Source organism: Thalia democratica, chromosome 1, assembly GCF_965202585.1.
Source record: "Thalia democratica chromosome 1, ktThaDemo2.hap1.1, whole genome shotgun sequence".
Lineage (NCBI taxonomy): Eukaryota > Metazoa > Chordata > Thaliacea > Salpida > Salpidae > Thalia > Thalia democratica.
Genome location: NC_139165.1, coordinates 80,070,781 through 80,089,293, shown reverse-complemented (window position 1 = coordinate 80,089,293; position 18,513 = coordinate 80,070,781). Strand labels below are relative to the sequence as shown.

The 18,513-nt window shown below is 29.0% G+C and overlaps 2 protein-coding genes across 2 annotated transcripts; both read left to right on the top strand.

Annotated features, from left to right (window-relative positions):
* The first annotated feature begins 2,221 nt into the window (after positions 1-2,221).
* On the top strand, positions 2,222-4,757 carry LOC145842139 (uncharacterized). Its single transcript, XM_082949533.1, has 4 exons — positions 2,222-2,540; positions 3,684-3,779; positions 4,049-4,206; positions 4,708-4,757. The coding sequence occupies exons 1-4, from the start codon at positions 2,266-2,268 to the stop codon at positions 4,740-4,742; spliced, it is 564 nt and encodes a 187-aa protein (XP_082805659.1). The 5' UTR covers positions 2,222-2,265; the 3' UTR covers positions 4,743-4,757.
* A 1,782-nt stretch (positions 4,758-6,539) lies between these two features.
* On the top strand, positions 6,540-11,964 carry LOC145842130 (uncharacterized). Its single transcript, XM_082949521.1, has 11 exons — positions 6,540-6,646; positions 7,900-8,126; positions 8,414-8,649; positions 8,856-8,976; positions 9,051-9,117; positions 9,253-9,301; positions 10,059-10,262; positions 10,572-10,649; positions 10,868-10,921; positions 10,991-11,249; positions 11,469-11,964. The coding sequence occupies exons 2-11, from the start codon at positions 7,941-7,943 to the stop codon at positions 11,658-11,660; spliced, it is 1,446 nt and encodes a 481-aa protein (XP_082805647.1). The 5' UTR covers positions 6,540-6,646; positions 7,900-7,940; the 3' UTR covers positions 11,661-11,964.
* Positions 11,965-18,513: the final 6,549 nt, after the last annotated feature.

The following is an 18,513-nucleotide window of genomic DNA, read 5'->3' as shown; positions in this document are numbered from 1 at the left end:
AACTGTTTAAGAAATTGAATAATTAGAATAGTTTTACTTTGAAAGCCTCAACTAACAACTTTATAATGTGTTGTCATTTATTTTCTACAACTTGAATACAGCAATTTTGACTTGTAGACAAACAAAAGTATTAAATTAATTATGCGTCGAACAAACTTAGTAGCGAATAAATAGACTTAATAAACAAAAGTATGAGTAAAAACAAAGGAAGAAAAAAGTTGCTTTCTTTCGCGACGCCGTAAAAACATTTAAAGGATTGTTGAACTACGGGCTCTTCAAAAATTTCAACGAAATTACACAACACATCCAGAACACCAGCGAGATTTCATTAGAGACCCTTCAAAACCGCCCCCTTTTAAAGCGTTGTGCCGTCGCACGAAGTGAAGTTATCTCAGCAGCTAGATGCCTTTTCCTTATTTTTATGAGTGACAGCAGTTTGCGAGAGAACGAAACGAAGGGGATAATCGCAGCGAGATAAGAAGCAGCGAAATTAGGTGAGGGCAAGTTGTATGTGAATGATTGGCGAAGAATTGTTTGAAATCTTCTCTTTATGGCTTCCAAGTGAATGCTCCCACATGCCGCTAATTAGAGACGCCGAATTATCAACCTTTTAAAAAGCAGCATAGAAACTTTGTTATTTTATTTTGCGTTTGGAAGTTGGCTAACATAAAGTCATAATCTCTGATGGGCACTTGCATGCTAGGAGAAGCCATACGGATTTCTTTGATAACTTATTTTTTCCTTGCGCTTTGTAAATGCTTTTAAAAAGCTCATAAAGCAAGCAGCTTCTTATTTTTGCTTATTTTTTAATTGTTTTAATTCTAACTAATACATTATTGAATAGTCTATTTATAACAACTATATTTTCAAACAAACGATAAAGTTTTTGAGTTCCTATTTGCTGGTTGCAAGCATTTCTTTCACTTTTTACACGCGGTATTCCATCAGAAATCATTTAACATTCAATCAGCGTGTCGAAATTACTTGGGAAGGCGAACAAAAAAATTCGAGACAGACAAGTGGTATGCCGAAAACTGTCGCCTTTATTCAGTTTCCGAACAAAAAGCAAATCTGTCGCCGACATCGCTAATTTCACCTCGCTTCTTTATCCGCTAACCTCAAGACAAGGGATTTTAAAATCGCTTTAACAGACAGCTGCCACACACAACGCGCTGTTGATTTCTTCTCTCGCTAATTGCCAGCTCGTTAGAGGCTCCCGTCGCTGTTTTTTTTTTCGTTTTAAAGAAGAAAAAGCTTTAAAAGCAGAGGGGCGGTGATTTTCGCTCGGTGTGTTTTCGGTTGCGTGTTTTTATCGCAAACACAAGCAATGAAGAGAGCTGCGGTTTTTCGCACAACGCGCCGCTCGGCTTTCAGAGTTTGCACAGCGCGCTTTTGCTAACACGATTTCGCCTCCTTTCGCCGCGGTCCGTTACCGCGAAGCTGATAAAATTAAATATCGCTCATCACAGTAATCAGTTGCCAGGCAACGGAGCTGATCGCAATCTGTCTTCCTTGGTGCCTCCTCCCCGGTCGTCGCCACGGTCAAAATTGATTGCCGTGGTAACGAGATGCTGAGAGGAGCGCGTTTGCCTCAAGTTTTAGGGCTAGAATTTTTCCAAAAAAAAAATTTTTTAAGAGGTTGGATGCGAATAGATATTATAATTAAAAGTTTCTGAGGTGTCTTAAGCTTAATTAACTTTAATTTTATATTACAGTATTTTGTGTTTTTAATAAATAAAAATGTAATGCTACGTATTATATTAGAATTTCTTATATATCCTTGTTAATTAATCAATAAGCGTGAGTATAGTGTTTACAATTTAAAATTTTTGAATAAGTTTTTGTTTAGGTAGTGTTTAAGTTAGAGGTATTAAGAATAATACATTGAAAAGAAATATTTTTGTTATTAATGTAAGACTTACCAAAATCTTTCTCACATATTTTTAAAGCAATTTTTGGTTAACATTTTACGATTTACTATTTATTATGAATTACTCTAAGTAAATTCAAAACAACAGCTACTTTATATTAATTTAAATTCTTGGTAAATATTACTTATTTGTAAGTTAGTCATTACTACTTTTGTTCCTGATAGAAACAGCATAAAACTGAGAATCATAATAAAAATTGTTAAAAAAATTTAATTTTATGCAGATTACTTTGTTTTTGCGAAGAATACTTTTTCAAATTAAAAACATTTACTAATCACTTACAGGTACTAAATACCAAAATAACACTTTTAGTATAAAAAAAAATATTCTAAATATGGGTTCTTCAGCAGTTCCGGATATTTCTCCCGATTTATCGACAGTTTTAAGCCAATCAGGTACCGATTTCGGGGATTTTATTTCTCAACCCGACCTTGCCAGTATGTGGATGCTTAACAACCCGGCAGCCATGTTGCCTGGTAACCCGTTTCCTGTGGGATTTCCGCAAACTTCCTCTAGTTTCGGTTGGATAAATAGGGCTAAACAGCAAAAAGGTGATGAATTTTCCGGGTTCGACCCGCTACAATTAGGAGGCCCAAATCAGGTTAATTGGTGAGTTTTTAAACAAACTATTCTTTAACTTAGTAAAACAAAAACTAAAATATCTTTTTATCAACAAAAATACCTATTAAAAATTACGTTGTTTGTAATCTTTTAAAACTTACAAAAATTGTACTAATTTTTTAAAGAAAGAAATTTTTGCTTTAAATTAAGTTTTATTGTTTAGCTTTTTTGTGTGGTAGGTTTTTGAATATATTTTTACTATGATATTGCAGGTCGAAATACAAACAAATAACCTTATAAAAAACAATAAAATTTACTACAGGCGTTTATACTTAGTAGGAAAGAATTAATATTAATTAACTCAATCTCGCATTTATTTAAAGGATAGTATAAAGTACTAGTAAATGTACTTGAACTTTTTTTGGACAATAATAAACTTATTAACTTCAAGTATTACTAACTGGTAAAGTTGTGTCGTTCAAAGTAACACAGCTAAAGACTATAGAAAACTAATTCTGGAAAACATTTACATCAAAAAAAATTTTCTTGAGAAAAAACTCGAAACTTTAGACATATGGTTTACTTTACCGCATCTGGAGGAAACTTAAAACCGCCTTCGCAGACGTCGGTGATTTTCGTCGAAGCTGGTTAATTAAGAGTGCGGAAGTGCTGAAAGCGGTACGACCCGGTTGTCAAGCAACCATGCCACCTCGGTTGCCATGCCAGAGACCATTGCAGCTGTTTATCGGCTTCATTGCAGCTCGCAACTTGGCAACCGTTGCTAAAGAGATGTTTACATAGCGACGTCGTTGGCTCGTCGGATGTGTTTTTACTGCCGCGTGTGTGGCTGGTTGCTATGGCAACTGCTGACTTGTTGAGTTGTAACAACAAAAATATTGAATGTAAAACAAGATTTTAGCACCGGTACGCTGTTTGCAAAACAAAGTTCGCTTTCGTTTAATTTATGTACTCAATTTACTAATCAAAAACTTCTCTTTATTTAATTTGTGTTTTTATTTGTGGTCGCTTAGTATTTGAATATTTTGCAGGCGAAAACATCTTTAAAACAATAAAATTTGTCTTTGTCCCTTTTCAATCTTTCCAGTGAATTTATTTTATCATAAATGAAAGCTTATAAGCTTTCAAAAACAGACTTTAAGTTTGCTATTGCTTGAAACAAAATACTTTCAGGTTACAAGTTTTAAACCTGATGAACTTAAACAAGAAGCAAGAAAGTTTGTTGCCTTTTTATAATATGCCAATGTTCGAGAACTCAACGTTTTTACGGTAAAATTATAAATTACTAAAATTATAATTAGAATAAAGCGTGTTTTAAAAAGATTTTTGTCTTTTAAAACAAAAACTAACTTTCACTTCCAGTAACTAAACTTGATTTATTACCTGATAAAGGAAAAAGTTATTTATTATTTTTTTTTTTTCTTCAAAATAAAGAGTTTGCAGTTTTTTTACAACTAAGTTTAATAATTAACTATAACACCGTTTTAGATTTTTTTTTATTATTTTTATTTTGTTACTGATTCTCATCTTTTACACAGCAACAACCAGCTCAAACTGGTTTCCACGCAACAGAGATCAACTTCCGCTATGACGTCATCACCAGATCTGTCATCCACGACTTCCATTGCCGAATGTCAGCAGTCCCCTACTGCTGTTAGTAACAACGGAAAAAGAAACGTTACTCCTAACGACAACAGTTAGTTTTTGTTGAACTGTATAGTGTGACACAATGAAAAAGTCAATACAAAATTAAAGTTTTCATTTATATTTGCTAAAATGTTTTCTAAATATTCCGGTTATTAAAAAAATGTTTAAATCTGTTTTGGATTTTATTAAAAAAAATGTTAAACGGCAATTAACCTTGCATATGTTGAACAAGTTTTGCAGCTGATAAATTGATTTATATTATTTAAAAAAAAAATTAAGCGAGCAATGGTTTTAACATTCCCAGCTTGAATTTTATTGTGACATTAATGACTGCAGAAAGTATATCAGTTTTTTAATATTTATAAATGTAACTGAGCACTTGAATATATAAACGAAGTTTATACATATTAACTTACACTCGTCAAAGCTTTTAACAACCGCAATTATTTTTCAAGAAATTTAAATTCGAATTATTAACCGTAGAAACTCGCGCGTGTTTAGGTGCTTCGCGGTTCAAAGTAGATTTGATAGCTAAAAAAGCTGATTTCAGTAACTTCGGTGCCAAGTCCTGCCACCGCGGATTAGCGTTGACCTTCCCCTTTGTTCCAATCAATCTTCAGCTGTAAAACCCGAAATTGCTCAACGCATGTGTATAGAAAAGGTGATTAATTATTTCAGTTAGGAAAAGGGAGAGAGATTCTTGTTGTTTTGTTGTTGGCGGTTACCAAACAAAAAACTGCTTGCGAAATTCGCACACAGGTCAATGTAGACGACTTCCAACATATTGATGACTTTTTGTGTGGTTTAAGATAATGGATATGCCTTTCTTGTTTTTTTTTTTATTCTCGTATTTGTTAATTTTTTTTTTGATATAAAACATGTAACGCTTAATTAGTTTTATTGATCTAGTCAGAAAGTTCTTGTGCCTCTAATAAACATTATTTGTAATATTTTACGTTTTTTGACATCTAAAGTAAGAAAGCTAGCAAAAAAATGAATTGACAGAAAGGTATGAAAAAAATTCTAAGTTTTTTCATTGCTAAAAAATTTTGCAAAACTTTTAACTTTCTGCCTTACTAATTAAGCTGCACCTCGCTAAGATTTTTAAAACACTGAAAGGTCGACTTGCCTCGCGCGATGCGTTTTTGAAAAGCATTAAATCACGGAACACGCCTCTTAAATCAAGTAAAAGCTCTGAGTAGCGCGGCGAGTTAAGCTGGCTTTTTATCTGCCGTTCAATCATTTAGCAAATTTCGGCAGAAAGTATTTTCACTTCAACCGTCTCACACGTTTTATTAGAAAGAAAGATAGATAGAAAGTTTCAAACGGCCGCATCGAAAAAAAGAAGTTAAAAATGTGGCGCGGAGATAAATAGCGAATAAAGGCTTCTCGTCGTTCGATCCTCAGCTGTGGAGCGGCGCTTTATACCAAAGAAAACTGAAAAGCCTGTTGTGTGACGAATGCAATCACTTTTTACACAGAGATCATTATGACGTCACAGCTAGCGTTGTTTGGTGTGCGAGCGGCAGATTAAAGTTTTTTAATTGGCACGATGCGTCGAACGGCGTTCTCTTTTTTTTTATTCTCAAAACGCCATCAATGTTTGTATATCGCTCCGTTGACACCGCAAAAATTCGATTTCGTTTGTACATGCAGCTACGAAATACAAACACTGAAAACTGGTCACGGTTATTCGCTTCCTTCTGCTCAAGATTATCTGCTGCCGTCGCAGCTTCTTTTTATCGCCGCTCTTAATTCTTTGTCACATCATTGCAGCTCACCTATTCGGCTTTTTCTTTGCGTTGTTGTGTGTTGACAATGGCGACCTTCGTCGATAGAAGCGTTGCTGAGAGTCACCATTGGTTGCGTGTCTAATTTATCGATTGACGAGCTTCCTTTTCTTTCCAGCTTCCTTTGAAATAGCAACCTGCGAGTGTTTTGCCTTTTCACTTTTTTTTTTTTATTTCGGAAAGCAAAATGAAACTGAAAGACAACTGTCGTCGGTGAGTATTTGAAAACATAAGTTTCAATGTAATTACTTTTAACTTATTTTAATTAATTTTTAATTAACAAGCTTTTCATTTTCTACTATCATTACAAGTGAGTCTCCTGGTAACCAAAACAAGCTATAAAGCTGTAACAAAAAAAATTTGATAGATAATTTCATTTGTAGAAAGATAAAATTACAATGCTCAAATTTATTTAACCTTAAAATTAAAATCTGTTTAAATGCAAGTTAAAAACATCCGCAGATTTGATGGAAAGTTCAGTGAGCAAAATGAGACTTCAAAACCGGTTTCCAGGGGCAACCAGCCATCACCACGTGGCAACAGAGGGTTGCAGGTGGACGGTGAACCTGCCGAAAGGTCACGTGAGCAGCTCGGAGGTGGAAGTGAAGAAGGACGAAGGAGGAGAGGAGTTTTTGGAGGTGACTTGCGGCGACAACAATGCCCTCCTCTAGATCGCAAGACTCAGCCAGGGTAGCAAAGGTGGGTTATGTTAATAAATGTTTGTTCAGCTTATGTATTATTTTGATTTTTTTACTTGATGCAGATATGAATTAGTAATAAATTATAAATTCGAATAGTTTAAACAAGCTTTTGTTTTTTTGAAGTTATTATTTAAAGTTTGAAGATAGGTTTGTCAGTACATCTATATTAAAATAAAACTAATTCGGAATAAAATTATTTTTGTCTAGTGTTTTATAAATATGCAAATTTAATTATTGATTTAGATAGGATACTCTTTTCTTATTATAGTTAAATCTCTTGCTACATAATAGAAAATTATATGTTTGTTCAAATAAAAAGTAATTTATTTAAAAAGTATACAACATTCAAGATTTTTTATTGTTTTGTTTTTGTCCTTTACGAAACTGTGCTGCTTGTAAAGTCTATTAAAATAATTTTATAAATAAAAATATTTAAGAATCTTTATAGTTACCTAAATTCTCTTTCTAATAAAACCTAAGTGTAATAACTTTTAGAACTTACCTAAGCGTAAGTAAAATATACTTTAAAATTAATAATGCACTGTGCGAAATCTTTGTAATAAATGTTATATCTATTTGTCTTAAGTATACATAAACATTGTGTCAATATTTTTTTCATATACTTAGTATAAAATATTCGTAGTTTTAGAAAAACACTATCAATAACAGCAAATAATAAAAGCCAAAGACCTTTTAAACAAAACCTATAAAAATTCTGAAAGTAAAAAACTTAAAAGAACAGCATGTTTGGCTTAAAATATGTTGTAATTGACACACAGTTAAAAGTTCTGCAAAGAAGATTGCAATTCAAAATCACGAGCGCAAAAAAACACACTAGCTGCTAACGCACAAAAGTATTTAGTTGCAATTTAATTACCTTCTCGCAACGCAGACTATTCCTTATGTTTCGCCTCGTTTTTTTCGTTTGTTGGACCAGAACGTGAAATACCATTCAATCCGGCCGCTCGTGATTTTTTAGAGAAGTTTTCTTTTCATGTTTAAGTCGATTTTTGCTCGATGTGCCGTCTTTATCTGTAAACTGCTTTAGCTTTTTAGATTTAGCAAAGCAGAGCGAACTTTAATAGTATTACTGTATTTATTTGTTTTATGTTTTATACGTTTAATTTAAATGATTTAATTAAAAGAAAAGATTTAACCTAAATTCTTAAAATGTTTTTTTACAAAGAAAATAAGCAGCTCAAGAATTTTTTCAACGTTTCATTTTGAACTTTACGGATCTTTACTTTACAGGCAAGTCAATTTTGTACGAGCTTGGGGGCAAGCAAAGCTGGATGCATCCCAACGAGTTCCAAGCGATAAGCGGGAGGGAGACTGCAAAAGATTGGAAAAGAAGCATTAGACATCACGGGAAGAGTCTGAAAGCTCTCATGTCAAAATCGGTGATCATTCATCATCAGAACGAATGCGAATGTGAATGGTGTCTGAAGAACATTGCTTTCTTCTCTCAGCATTATGTGGTGAGACCATTTACTTGGTAGCAATCTCAAACTGCAATGATTTTTGTTTTCATATAGTACAAAAAATGGTTACTAACATAAATTTTGTTTTATAAAAAAGTAAGAAATAAACAATGCTTTCCATACGAATAGTAAAAAATAAAAAGAATAATCAAAAAAGTGAAGAATTTACTTAACAGCAGCTAGGGTCAAATAAGACTGATTAAGATTTTAAACTTTCGATTAAATCTATATTTGGTCTAGGTTTTTTTTATAAGTTTTTAAAAGTAAGCAAAAACATCAAACAGACAAGTTCTGCTGAGGATGACGTGCCAAATAAAATCAGCCATATTTTTCCTTCCACCATCAACAACCAGCGGGAAGATCTCGGTAACGTCACAGCATGGCAACCGTTGGTTTCGTTGCCAAGCAACCTGCCCAGCTCTTCTCTGATGGGTTTCGACAAATCGCCATTGCTGGCCAAAATCAGCGAATCAGAGACGAGAAATTCCGCTTTCACTTGCGTTCTGCCGTCTAGAAAAATGTTTTTTGTTATTTTTTTCATTTAAACAATATTTTGATCTTTCCAATCTATATACCTTTTTTATCACTGTGTAATTCAAATTATACATTTTTGTATGTCTTTTTTCTATGGAATAAATGTTATAAAATTACCTATATTTTTGAAAGCTAAAGTTTCACGTTTTTGAAGTTTAGAGGTATGTCTTTAACAATAGAGTTTTTTATCAGAGATTCTCCGTCGCAAATGCGAGGAAAACCTCCATGTTCGACTGATAAAAAAGTTCAAAGCCCTGCAGCAGACGAAGATACAGCTTCTAGAAAAAGATCACACAACGTTGAACAAAATCAGGTCGGGAGTTTGTTAGATAGAGAAAAAATATATAAGTAAGTTGTTTTATTAAAGTATAACTCTTTATCTTGCAGAATCAGTTAGATGAAGAAGCAAACGAATTACATCCAACTGTTAACAAGAAATCAAAAATTGAAAACGGTTTATTTTTAAATATTTCAACTTAAAAAATAAGTAATAAGTAATTTTAAAGCCTGCATATATTTTAGCACTACATTGAAAAAAAAATTACCAACTATAATAGAATAACGAATGAACGATATTAACATTTTTTAGACTTTCTGCCGAATTCACACGAAGATTCAATCAATTTCGACTATAAAAAGTAAGTAATTTATCATCATTTTATTATTTATAAAATTACTTACAGTTGCCCTTTAAAAAGGTAGCAAATTATTCAATTAGCAGATAACTTTCGTTTTTTTAACAAATAGTTGGTTTATTTTTAAAACAATTTTCTTTTTTTTCTTAATCTGTAGAATTAGGCTTATTACTCAATAACTCTGTTTATGTTTTTATTCAAGTCAATTTAGTTTGCTCTGCGAAAAGCTGTTACTAAAAAGTAAGTTTTAAAATTATTTCAAAAAAGTATAGGTCGATCTTTTTGAAATAATCAAAAATAGACAGACTGTCTGTAATACTATAAAATTAAGTAGTCAAATTTGTGATACTTAGATTTATACTGAAAAAAAAAATTTAAGTTACCTAAGTAAAACTATTAATTATGTTTTACATTTTATAAAAAGATTTTTTATTTTAGTTACACATATATTGACCAAATATACTATTAAATAAATATTTTGAAAACTTCAATTTACTAAACTACTAAATTCAAATAGATATTATCATAATATTTTGTAATAAAAAAAAATTTCAATTTAATGTTATTTTGTAGTCATTTAAGTTTTTAATGGAAAAGCATTATAAACCTAAAAAACAGTTGTTTATGCATATATACTTATAGTTACAATTTTAGTTAAAAAATAATTAAGTCATGTTCTCTAAAAACAAGATGCTTTGTTTAACCATCAAGTATTTTTTCATACTTATAATGTTTTTTTCAATTAACTACTTACTTACAGATTGATGCTGGATCAGTCAAATCTTGTAAAGAACATGGCAGCTGCATTCGGACAATTGGCGCCAAATTTACTTGAAAATATTAAAATAAACTGCAAGTCTCAAGTAGAACAAGAAGTTAACCAATCAGAAGAACTAAAATCTTTTGAACTAAATCTGAAAAATAACTCAAATGATGTTAAAGACCATGCTGAAACTTCAGAAAAGTAAGCAGTTTTGTAGTTATAAAAACTTTATTTTCAGCGTAATTTAATCCTTTTTTAAACATAAAAGAAAACTAAGAAGCTGCAATGATTGATTTTAAATGAAAATTATTTTAGTTTTTATAAAAAACAAAAAAGTACATATGTTAGAAGCATGGTTAGTATCAACTGATACGGGTTAAAATTTAACTATCAAGCTAAAAAAATATATACTCAATTTTATTTTTAATATAGTTGTTATAGCTAACTTGATATCTGTTAAAGCATCTAACATAACACTTGACAGATTTATTTTTTCAACTTTTATTTTAGCATATCAAACGAGAAAAATGAGGGTGGTGTTAAAAAAACAATACAAAAGAACGTAAAAAGACCAAGTAGTGTTCCTATGTAAGTACTTTTTGTACAATGTATTTAGTAAATAAATAGTTATATATTAATACAGATATAGTTCAACAAAATAAAAATGCTTACTTCGTATCACTTAGATAAAAAACATTTATGAAACTTTCAGTTTTTAAAGCTTATGTGGTAAGAATAATTTCTTCTGCAGTAATGTGTAAAAAATTGTTTTTTTTAATACAAAATTCTACAACTTTTATTTTCAGAAAACTTAAAAAAGAAACAAAAAAACCAAGAACTTCTCGTTCGCTCATTGACTTGTAAGTTTATAGTAAGTTAGATATAAATTTTTGTATTTATAAATGAACTAATCTTGTTTTATTATACAGAAATTCCTCTTTAGAATGCGCTTCTTTTAAGAACTTTAACCTTCAGACCGCTAAAACATTGCTTAAAACTGAACCCGTGTCTCACACTTCTGCAAAAAACGCTTCACTGCCGAGTGAAACTAATAACAGGATATCTTTTATGTCTGCTGACAAAGCTACCATGGAAACGATATCGAAAAATTCCGATGAAATGAGCAAATGGAGTTGTGAAAGAATTGGTCAGTATTTGGACGAAATCAATTTGGGGCAATATAAACAAGTAAGTTGAAAACATTTATTTCTAAATACACCATTTTACTTTAAAACTTCTTAACAGTATGTAAAATTAAATTTTATTGTAGTCACAAAGATTTTTACTTAAAATTAAAAATTTAATAGTAAGAAGACTTTTATCTTTTTTAATTAAAATTTTAAAGCTTTTGTTTGTTTTACAACAAGAAACAAAAATAAAATTATGCAATAGTAACAATAACAACAGATCTTCCTTGACAACGGCATCAATGGACATTCACTCCCGTTAGTCACCGAAGACTCTTGCTTGAGCAGGTTGCAAATGAAACTGGGTCACGCTCACACCCTCATTTCCTCCGTTCACCGTCACTTAGGGTCGTACTTCTTCATTCTCGAAGCTCACCACTCACCCTCCTCACCTCTTAACGATTCAGGGTAAACCCGACATTGAAACCTGATTACTGTCCAAATTTTAATATAACGTCTCTATTTGCTTACACGGCGCTTCTAAAGTTTACTTTTTTTTATTTTAGTTTAATAAAACATTTTACAGTAATTTTCGTCACATCTCAAATTATCAGAAGAATTTTTTGACCGACAGTCTTTTTTCTGTTGTTTTTAAAAGCAGTTACTTTTTGTGCTCCTTGTTCTATTTTTTCTGAGTAAAAATATATTTGTAAAAAAAATACATAATCTTAATAACTTTTTTTATTACCAGATCGAAAATTTTTGGTTTTTCTATGTGCAACAAATTTATAAGTCTAAAGTTTGTATGAGGTTTTATTTCAACAGACTAAAAAAAAAATATTTTTGTACTAATGGCTGATTTTTAAACGTTAGTTAAAATTTTGCAGTAAAATAAATTCATACAAAAGTACTCTACATTTAAGGAATAATACATTAATAGATAATTACCTTAACTTAATATACTTTTAATTTGTTATGGTTTTAAAATTTGAAAACAAATCAGTTTTTACGAATAAATCTTCTTAAGAACTATACTTAAATTTTACATTTTTTTAGGCCTTAAAAATTTATGTACTACTAAAACTATTCTTCTACTTTTTGAAGAAAAAATTTTGGTATGATTGAATTTCTTTTTGATGTTAATGCGTTTTTTGTGTTTAGATACAATAAATAAATTGCAAAACACAACAATTGTTTGCAATAAAACTCTAAAGTTTCTTTAGAACTTGAAACATTGTTTTAAAATATTACTGTTACAACAAATTATTTTTAAGTAAAATTTACGTAAAATAATAAGTGTAATAGTGTTCTTTTATTTCTGTTTAACCTAAGATTAGGTGAACAATTTTAAATTTTGTTTTAAAGCAAACTTTATTTATATTATTTTTAAAACAAAAATTTACATCTCGCATTTTTGATGTGTTATACAGTTTGTACTCCTTTTACATTTTAAACTTAAAAGTTTTAAAACAAATAAAAAAAATATTTGTTTGTTTAACTATGCTTGAAATAAAACTTCTAAAAAATTTAAATTAAAAAAATTTCTATGCTAGTGAAGTTTAAAGATTTTTCAATCTACTTGGACCTTAAATATAAATTTACTGGAGAAAGTAATGATGTCAACGGTAGTGAATAAATAAAAACAGTTTATAAACAAAATCATCTTCCAAAGAAACAAATTTTAAAAAGTTGTTGAACAAAGTCAAACTGCTTAATGAGCACGGATACTTATAAGGCAGTAGTTTGAAACTTAAACCGAAGCAAACTTTAAACAAAGTAAACCAACAATCTTTTGGGAATTATAGTTCATTCTACTAATAGCCTTTCTGTTATATGTTTGCGGTTTAATTATAAACTTTGCTCTTAAAATTTATACTAAACTATTGACAAAGTTATTGAGTAAAGCTCTTAAACTTTTTTTCACAAGTTTTTGAAATATTTAATATAAGCGGTCGGTTTATCTTAGAATAAATTTCTTCTCAGAAAATTAATATAATATAAATTCCCTCCAGGCTGATTTCATTACACCTGGCTAATTTTATTTTGCCAGTGATTTGTTTTTACTGTTCGCAAACAGAAAGTTGTAGGTAAATTAACTTTGAAAAATACAAAAGAATTTATAAACAAGCTTATTAAACGGGGTTTAAAAGGGTCAAATTAATTCCAACTTTAACAAAAAAAACTTATTGTTTATTTATCAATAATAACATACCACCAACTTCCACCACAGATAATAAAAACTTCACATCCTTTTGTAGTTGATGTCGAAGTGAAAGGAAAATGTTCTTCGTTTTTTGTTTAACACCGACATTTCCTGTCTTGTCGCAAGTAACGCTGCACTATTAAACCTCGAATTTTGTCACTTGCCCTCATTGTAGGAAGCCCTTAATATGCTTACAAACTGACGCTTTTGCAGCTCGTTCACCAATAAATATAAACTCTCTAAAAAGTTTGTATATTGTGTAATTTAACAACTAAAGTCAAAGAAACAAAATATTTAAAATTAATCTAAAAATAAACTCATAAATAAAACATTAACTACCAAACAATATTTTTGAAGTTAAAGTATGCGATTTTTTTATACTCGGCTACTTTCAAGTTTGATGCTTTGTAGTTGAAGTGTTTGCTAAAATTTGCAAAATTTGAATTATTTTCATGGTACCCAAAATATTTTGTTAGTATAAAAATCCGATGCACTTCTATCAAACTAAATGTTAAATTATTCTAATAAAAATTTTAAATTCACTAATAGTTTAAAACTGATAAATTTTTGTTTTGCTGCTTTTAAGGTAAAAAACTGTGTATTTGTCTAAAGACTTAACTTTAAAAAAACATATATTATACTTATCAACTAAATAATATCAGGATTTGTTTTTTTGAAAATAAGGAAATCTAAATTTAGTTATTAGATAAAAAATTAAAAATTGCTTCAATTAACTTTAAAGCCATTAGTTAAATAACAATTAAAATTTTTGGCTCATGTTACGAATTTAGCTTCGTTTAAAGTTAAACAAACAAATAAGTTAAGTTGCCTAAAAAAGAAGCTAAATAAATTAAAAAATAGACATTTTAAATGTTTAACTAATCAATAGTATTGAAGCTACTTTTAATTTTCTAAATTTATTCTTTAATTTATTGCAGCTTCTAGCATGACTAATTTCTAAGACGCTAGCGTTTCAACAAGCAGCGAAAGTCAATTATCTCATGCGACACCAATAAGAAATACCAACGACTTTTTTATTGAGGCGGTAAAACAAAAACGTAATAAGTTTCCCCTTTGCATTTAAACTTCTTTATCAAATCTCGATACTTTTCTCTGCTTAGTCAATAATCAGCTTGCTAACAAACAAAAAGGTTGAAGTTTAATATAAATGCAAAAATAGACCAGATTGATAAGGGTTGTTAGGACTTCGTGTGTTTGAATGATGGAAATGTAAAGAATTGACTGTTTACAAAACTTTGGTATGTAAAAAACTAGTTAAGTTTCGTATTGATTGATTAAAAAAAGTTTTAAAATTATTTAAGATTTAAAAAAAATAATTCTTTGAACTTTATACACAAGAACTTTTTTTGATGTATTTGAACCACATAGTCTTTCTTCGACTTTTTTTAATTATCTCTTTGCCACTTTAATAGAATGTGTGCTAACAAATTGTCTAAAAAAAAACGCAAACTTTAAAAAAACCACATATTTTCTAAAGTCCGAAACTTTTGAAAACTTTTAAAACCTTAGTGTTGAACTATGTCAAGATTTAAAAACAACACATTTTTAGAAGTATATTTGTTTCAAACAATATATAAAAAAAATACATATATCCTTTTTCTCTAATTAAACCTATCTATTGACGACTTTGAATGCTTCTGCTCGCTTTTAAATCTGAAAAATATCAAACACAAATTTTCACCGCAGTCGTTTTATGCCACTACGCATTATAAGCAAGTTTCTCCTGCCAAAGAGCTGTTTGCTGATTAATAAACAGTTTTCGAGGCAAGTCAGCTTTTTTGTGGTTTTCAGCTTCTAATAATGACAAAACGCTAATTTTCGGCTTTTCATTTTAAGAATCCACGCTAAAAACAGTCTTAAACCAAAATTGTAATTTATTATTACTTTAATAATTTATAACTCCTAAGTTTTAATTCGTGTTTTTTGAGATGCTTTAAGTCCGTCGTTTTATAATTTGTAATGGTTTTTGTGCTAAATTCACAAAAAAAAAATATTTTACAGATTTGGATTAATCTCAGTTTTTTAATTTAGATTTATTGCAAATATATTATTTTTTTTGAATTTTAAACGCTTTTTATCTTTTACAGTAAATTATCTTATTTTTAATTGCAAACATTATTGAAATACTTGTAATCACAGTTTTATTTGTAGTTTCTGTTTAAAAATTGTATCAAAAACTAGAATGTAATTCTCTTTAACTTTTCTAATCTCTCATTAAAAAGTTTGAATACCTTAGGATATTCCAAAATATTTCATACAAATGTGATATAAGTAAAATATATTTAGCACTATTGGTTGTATTAACAGCAAAAGCAAACTGTTTGCTTAATATTTTGCCGAAGTGTTTTTTAAGACAAATATTTAAAGCTTTTCACAGGTTTTAAACTTTGATTTAAAATTCAATAAATTTTGTCAAAATTAAAAATTAATAATTTGGTTAAATCTTTACAAAAATTTTCGCCCCTCCTACGATTTAGCAGTAATTTTCAGACATCAGTCACCGCTCGCAGACGTCGGTAACTTTCCGGTAATTCATCCAATTAACTTCTACGAAAATGCTTGACAACCTTGTTGCCATGGTAAAGATCATCATCGCTTATCAGCTTAATTTGATTGGAGATTAACTGGTCCGTAGCTCGTAACCATGGCGACAGAAACTAATCAGCAGCGGTATTAAAAAATGTAATACGACTTGTTGCTAAGTTAATAGCTTGCACAAGCGTAAATATATTAAACAGTTTTATAATATATATTAAATATGTTATATCAATTACTGTCGCGGGTTTTCTAAGAATTTTTTTTATTGGTTTTTAAACGAACTGAAAATGAAACAGACTTTTGTACGTATTTTTAATGCGAGCTATTTGATTAAACTAAAAATTATTGCTTAATATTTTACAATTTTTTAACTAAAACAGTAATAATCTGTTTGTTTTTTTTTTCGAGTAGGATTTTTACTTTTTTACTTAAGTTTAATTATTTGATAATTTTTACTCTACCATTGATTTTATAATAAAGCTCTAAGTTATCACATTAAATTTTAGCTTAAGAATTCATTTATTAATTGGAGTAAAAGTATAATAGAAAAAATTAAAATGTGTTTTATTAAATATAGTACTTTTTTCACATAAAGTATTTTTCTTTTTTTCACATAATTGCATGTTAGACTATTTATTGTCGTAGCAACAACCAACTCAATCATCATCTGGTTTCAACGCAACTAAATTAAAAACCGAGCAATTCTTTCTCGTTGGTGAAATGCGTAAAATATTAAACTTACCTCTTAAAATCAAAAGCTAATTGCTAAGAATTTTTTTTTTGTAAAAAGTTTGTAAGAGTTACTGGCTGCAATTAGCATTTGTCAGCTGTTCTCAATCGATTCACGACATATAGATTGTTACATGTTAGGTAGTTGCTACTATTTCGTTTAAAGGTATTTAATATTTATTAAACTGATAATCATACCAATTATAATGTTAGTTATTTATTGATTTGAAACTACTATCTTTTCGATCGAAGTTATTTAAACTAATCTTAAACTATATTTGTAAAAATAAAATGTTTTTTTTAACAGTTCTTTTATGTCTATTACCAGGTCGACAAATTTTGATTTTTCTTTATGCAAAAATGAACTTATAAATCTGAAGTTTGTTTAAAATTTTATTACGCCACTTTTGAATGATTCAGGGTAAAATCCGAAATCAAAACTGGATTACTGTGCAAATTTTAATTTTACGTCTTTTTTTGCTTACACATCTCTTCTAAAGTTACTTCTCATCGAGATCAAAACTGAACAATAACTTTTTTTTTCTATTCCTTTTTCCTTGTTTTTCTTTCTACTGGCTTACACAGCTTACTTAAAACACAAAATCAATTACTGTTTGCTCATTATATAAGTTATTTGCTCTGTTATGTACGCAGTTAAGATAGTTAAACTTTTTTTTAATTTATACAGAATTCGAAACATTTAATTAAGCTTGCTTTGTGACTTCTGCTTTATTCTATAAGCTATTAAGAAATTAAACTACATGTATTTTGTTTTCTGTTTTGCTGCTTTTTATGTGACTTTTTCATTTAAGTTTATATAGTTAAAAACTAACATCATTATAAAGATTCAAACAATTAAACTAAACTGTTACGTAGCATTTCTTTTGTAGAAATAACTATTAAAAACTTTTTATAATCAAGTAAAAAGACTATTGCTGCGTTGTCTACATTTTTTTCATTTATTTTAAGCTTAAAAAAATATAAAATATATTAACAACAGTATAAATCTTTATTTATATCAAGTTTTGTTAGAAAGGTATAGTCACTATTGTGTGTTCTAATTTTTACATTTTAATTTAATTATTTTGATTCTATGACTTTAAACTTTGTTTAATTTTGTAATTATAAATTTACAATGATTTAAAAGGCAACTTCTACAAATAAATTTATTTTTGTTTCACGTTTTCAAGTATACATTTATACAACTGCCATTTTTCAAATGATATTTACTGTTATGTTCTTTGACGAGGTCGGTGTTTAGGCTACCAAAACCAGTAACGAAATAAATTTGAAACTTGTTTTTGTATCATTTCTTAATAGTAAAAAGAACTAAAGATTATTAACTTTTTTATTTTAATCTATCAAATATTTCTGTTAAATATTTCTGTAAAATTTGTGCCTACAACCTAAAATACAACATTTTATATTTTCAATAAATTAATTTTATTAATAGCAATATACAGATTGTAGGAAACAAAAACAAAAAGCATAAACTAAAAACTTGTTTATTACTTTTTTTGCTTTAAGTATTAAACTTTAATAAATTTAATTTACTTAAAATTTTTTTTGTATGGTTACTTATTAGATAATTTACGTAATATCAATAGAAATATAAAAATTCATTTAAATTATTTTTAATTAAATACAATTAGTAAAATTAAAAGCAAAATTTTAAACTTTTATATTGTCAACCTTAATTTGACTAAAAATTTGAATTAACTTTTGAATACATATTAATACCTAAGTTTAATAAAAATATATCATACAAGTATAAACAAACTTAAATTTTTTCAGGAGAAGATTTAAACAAATACAATATGAATAAAAACTAAAA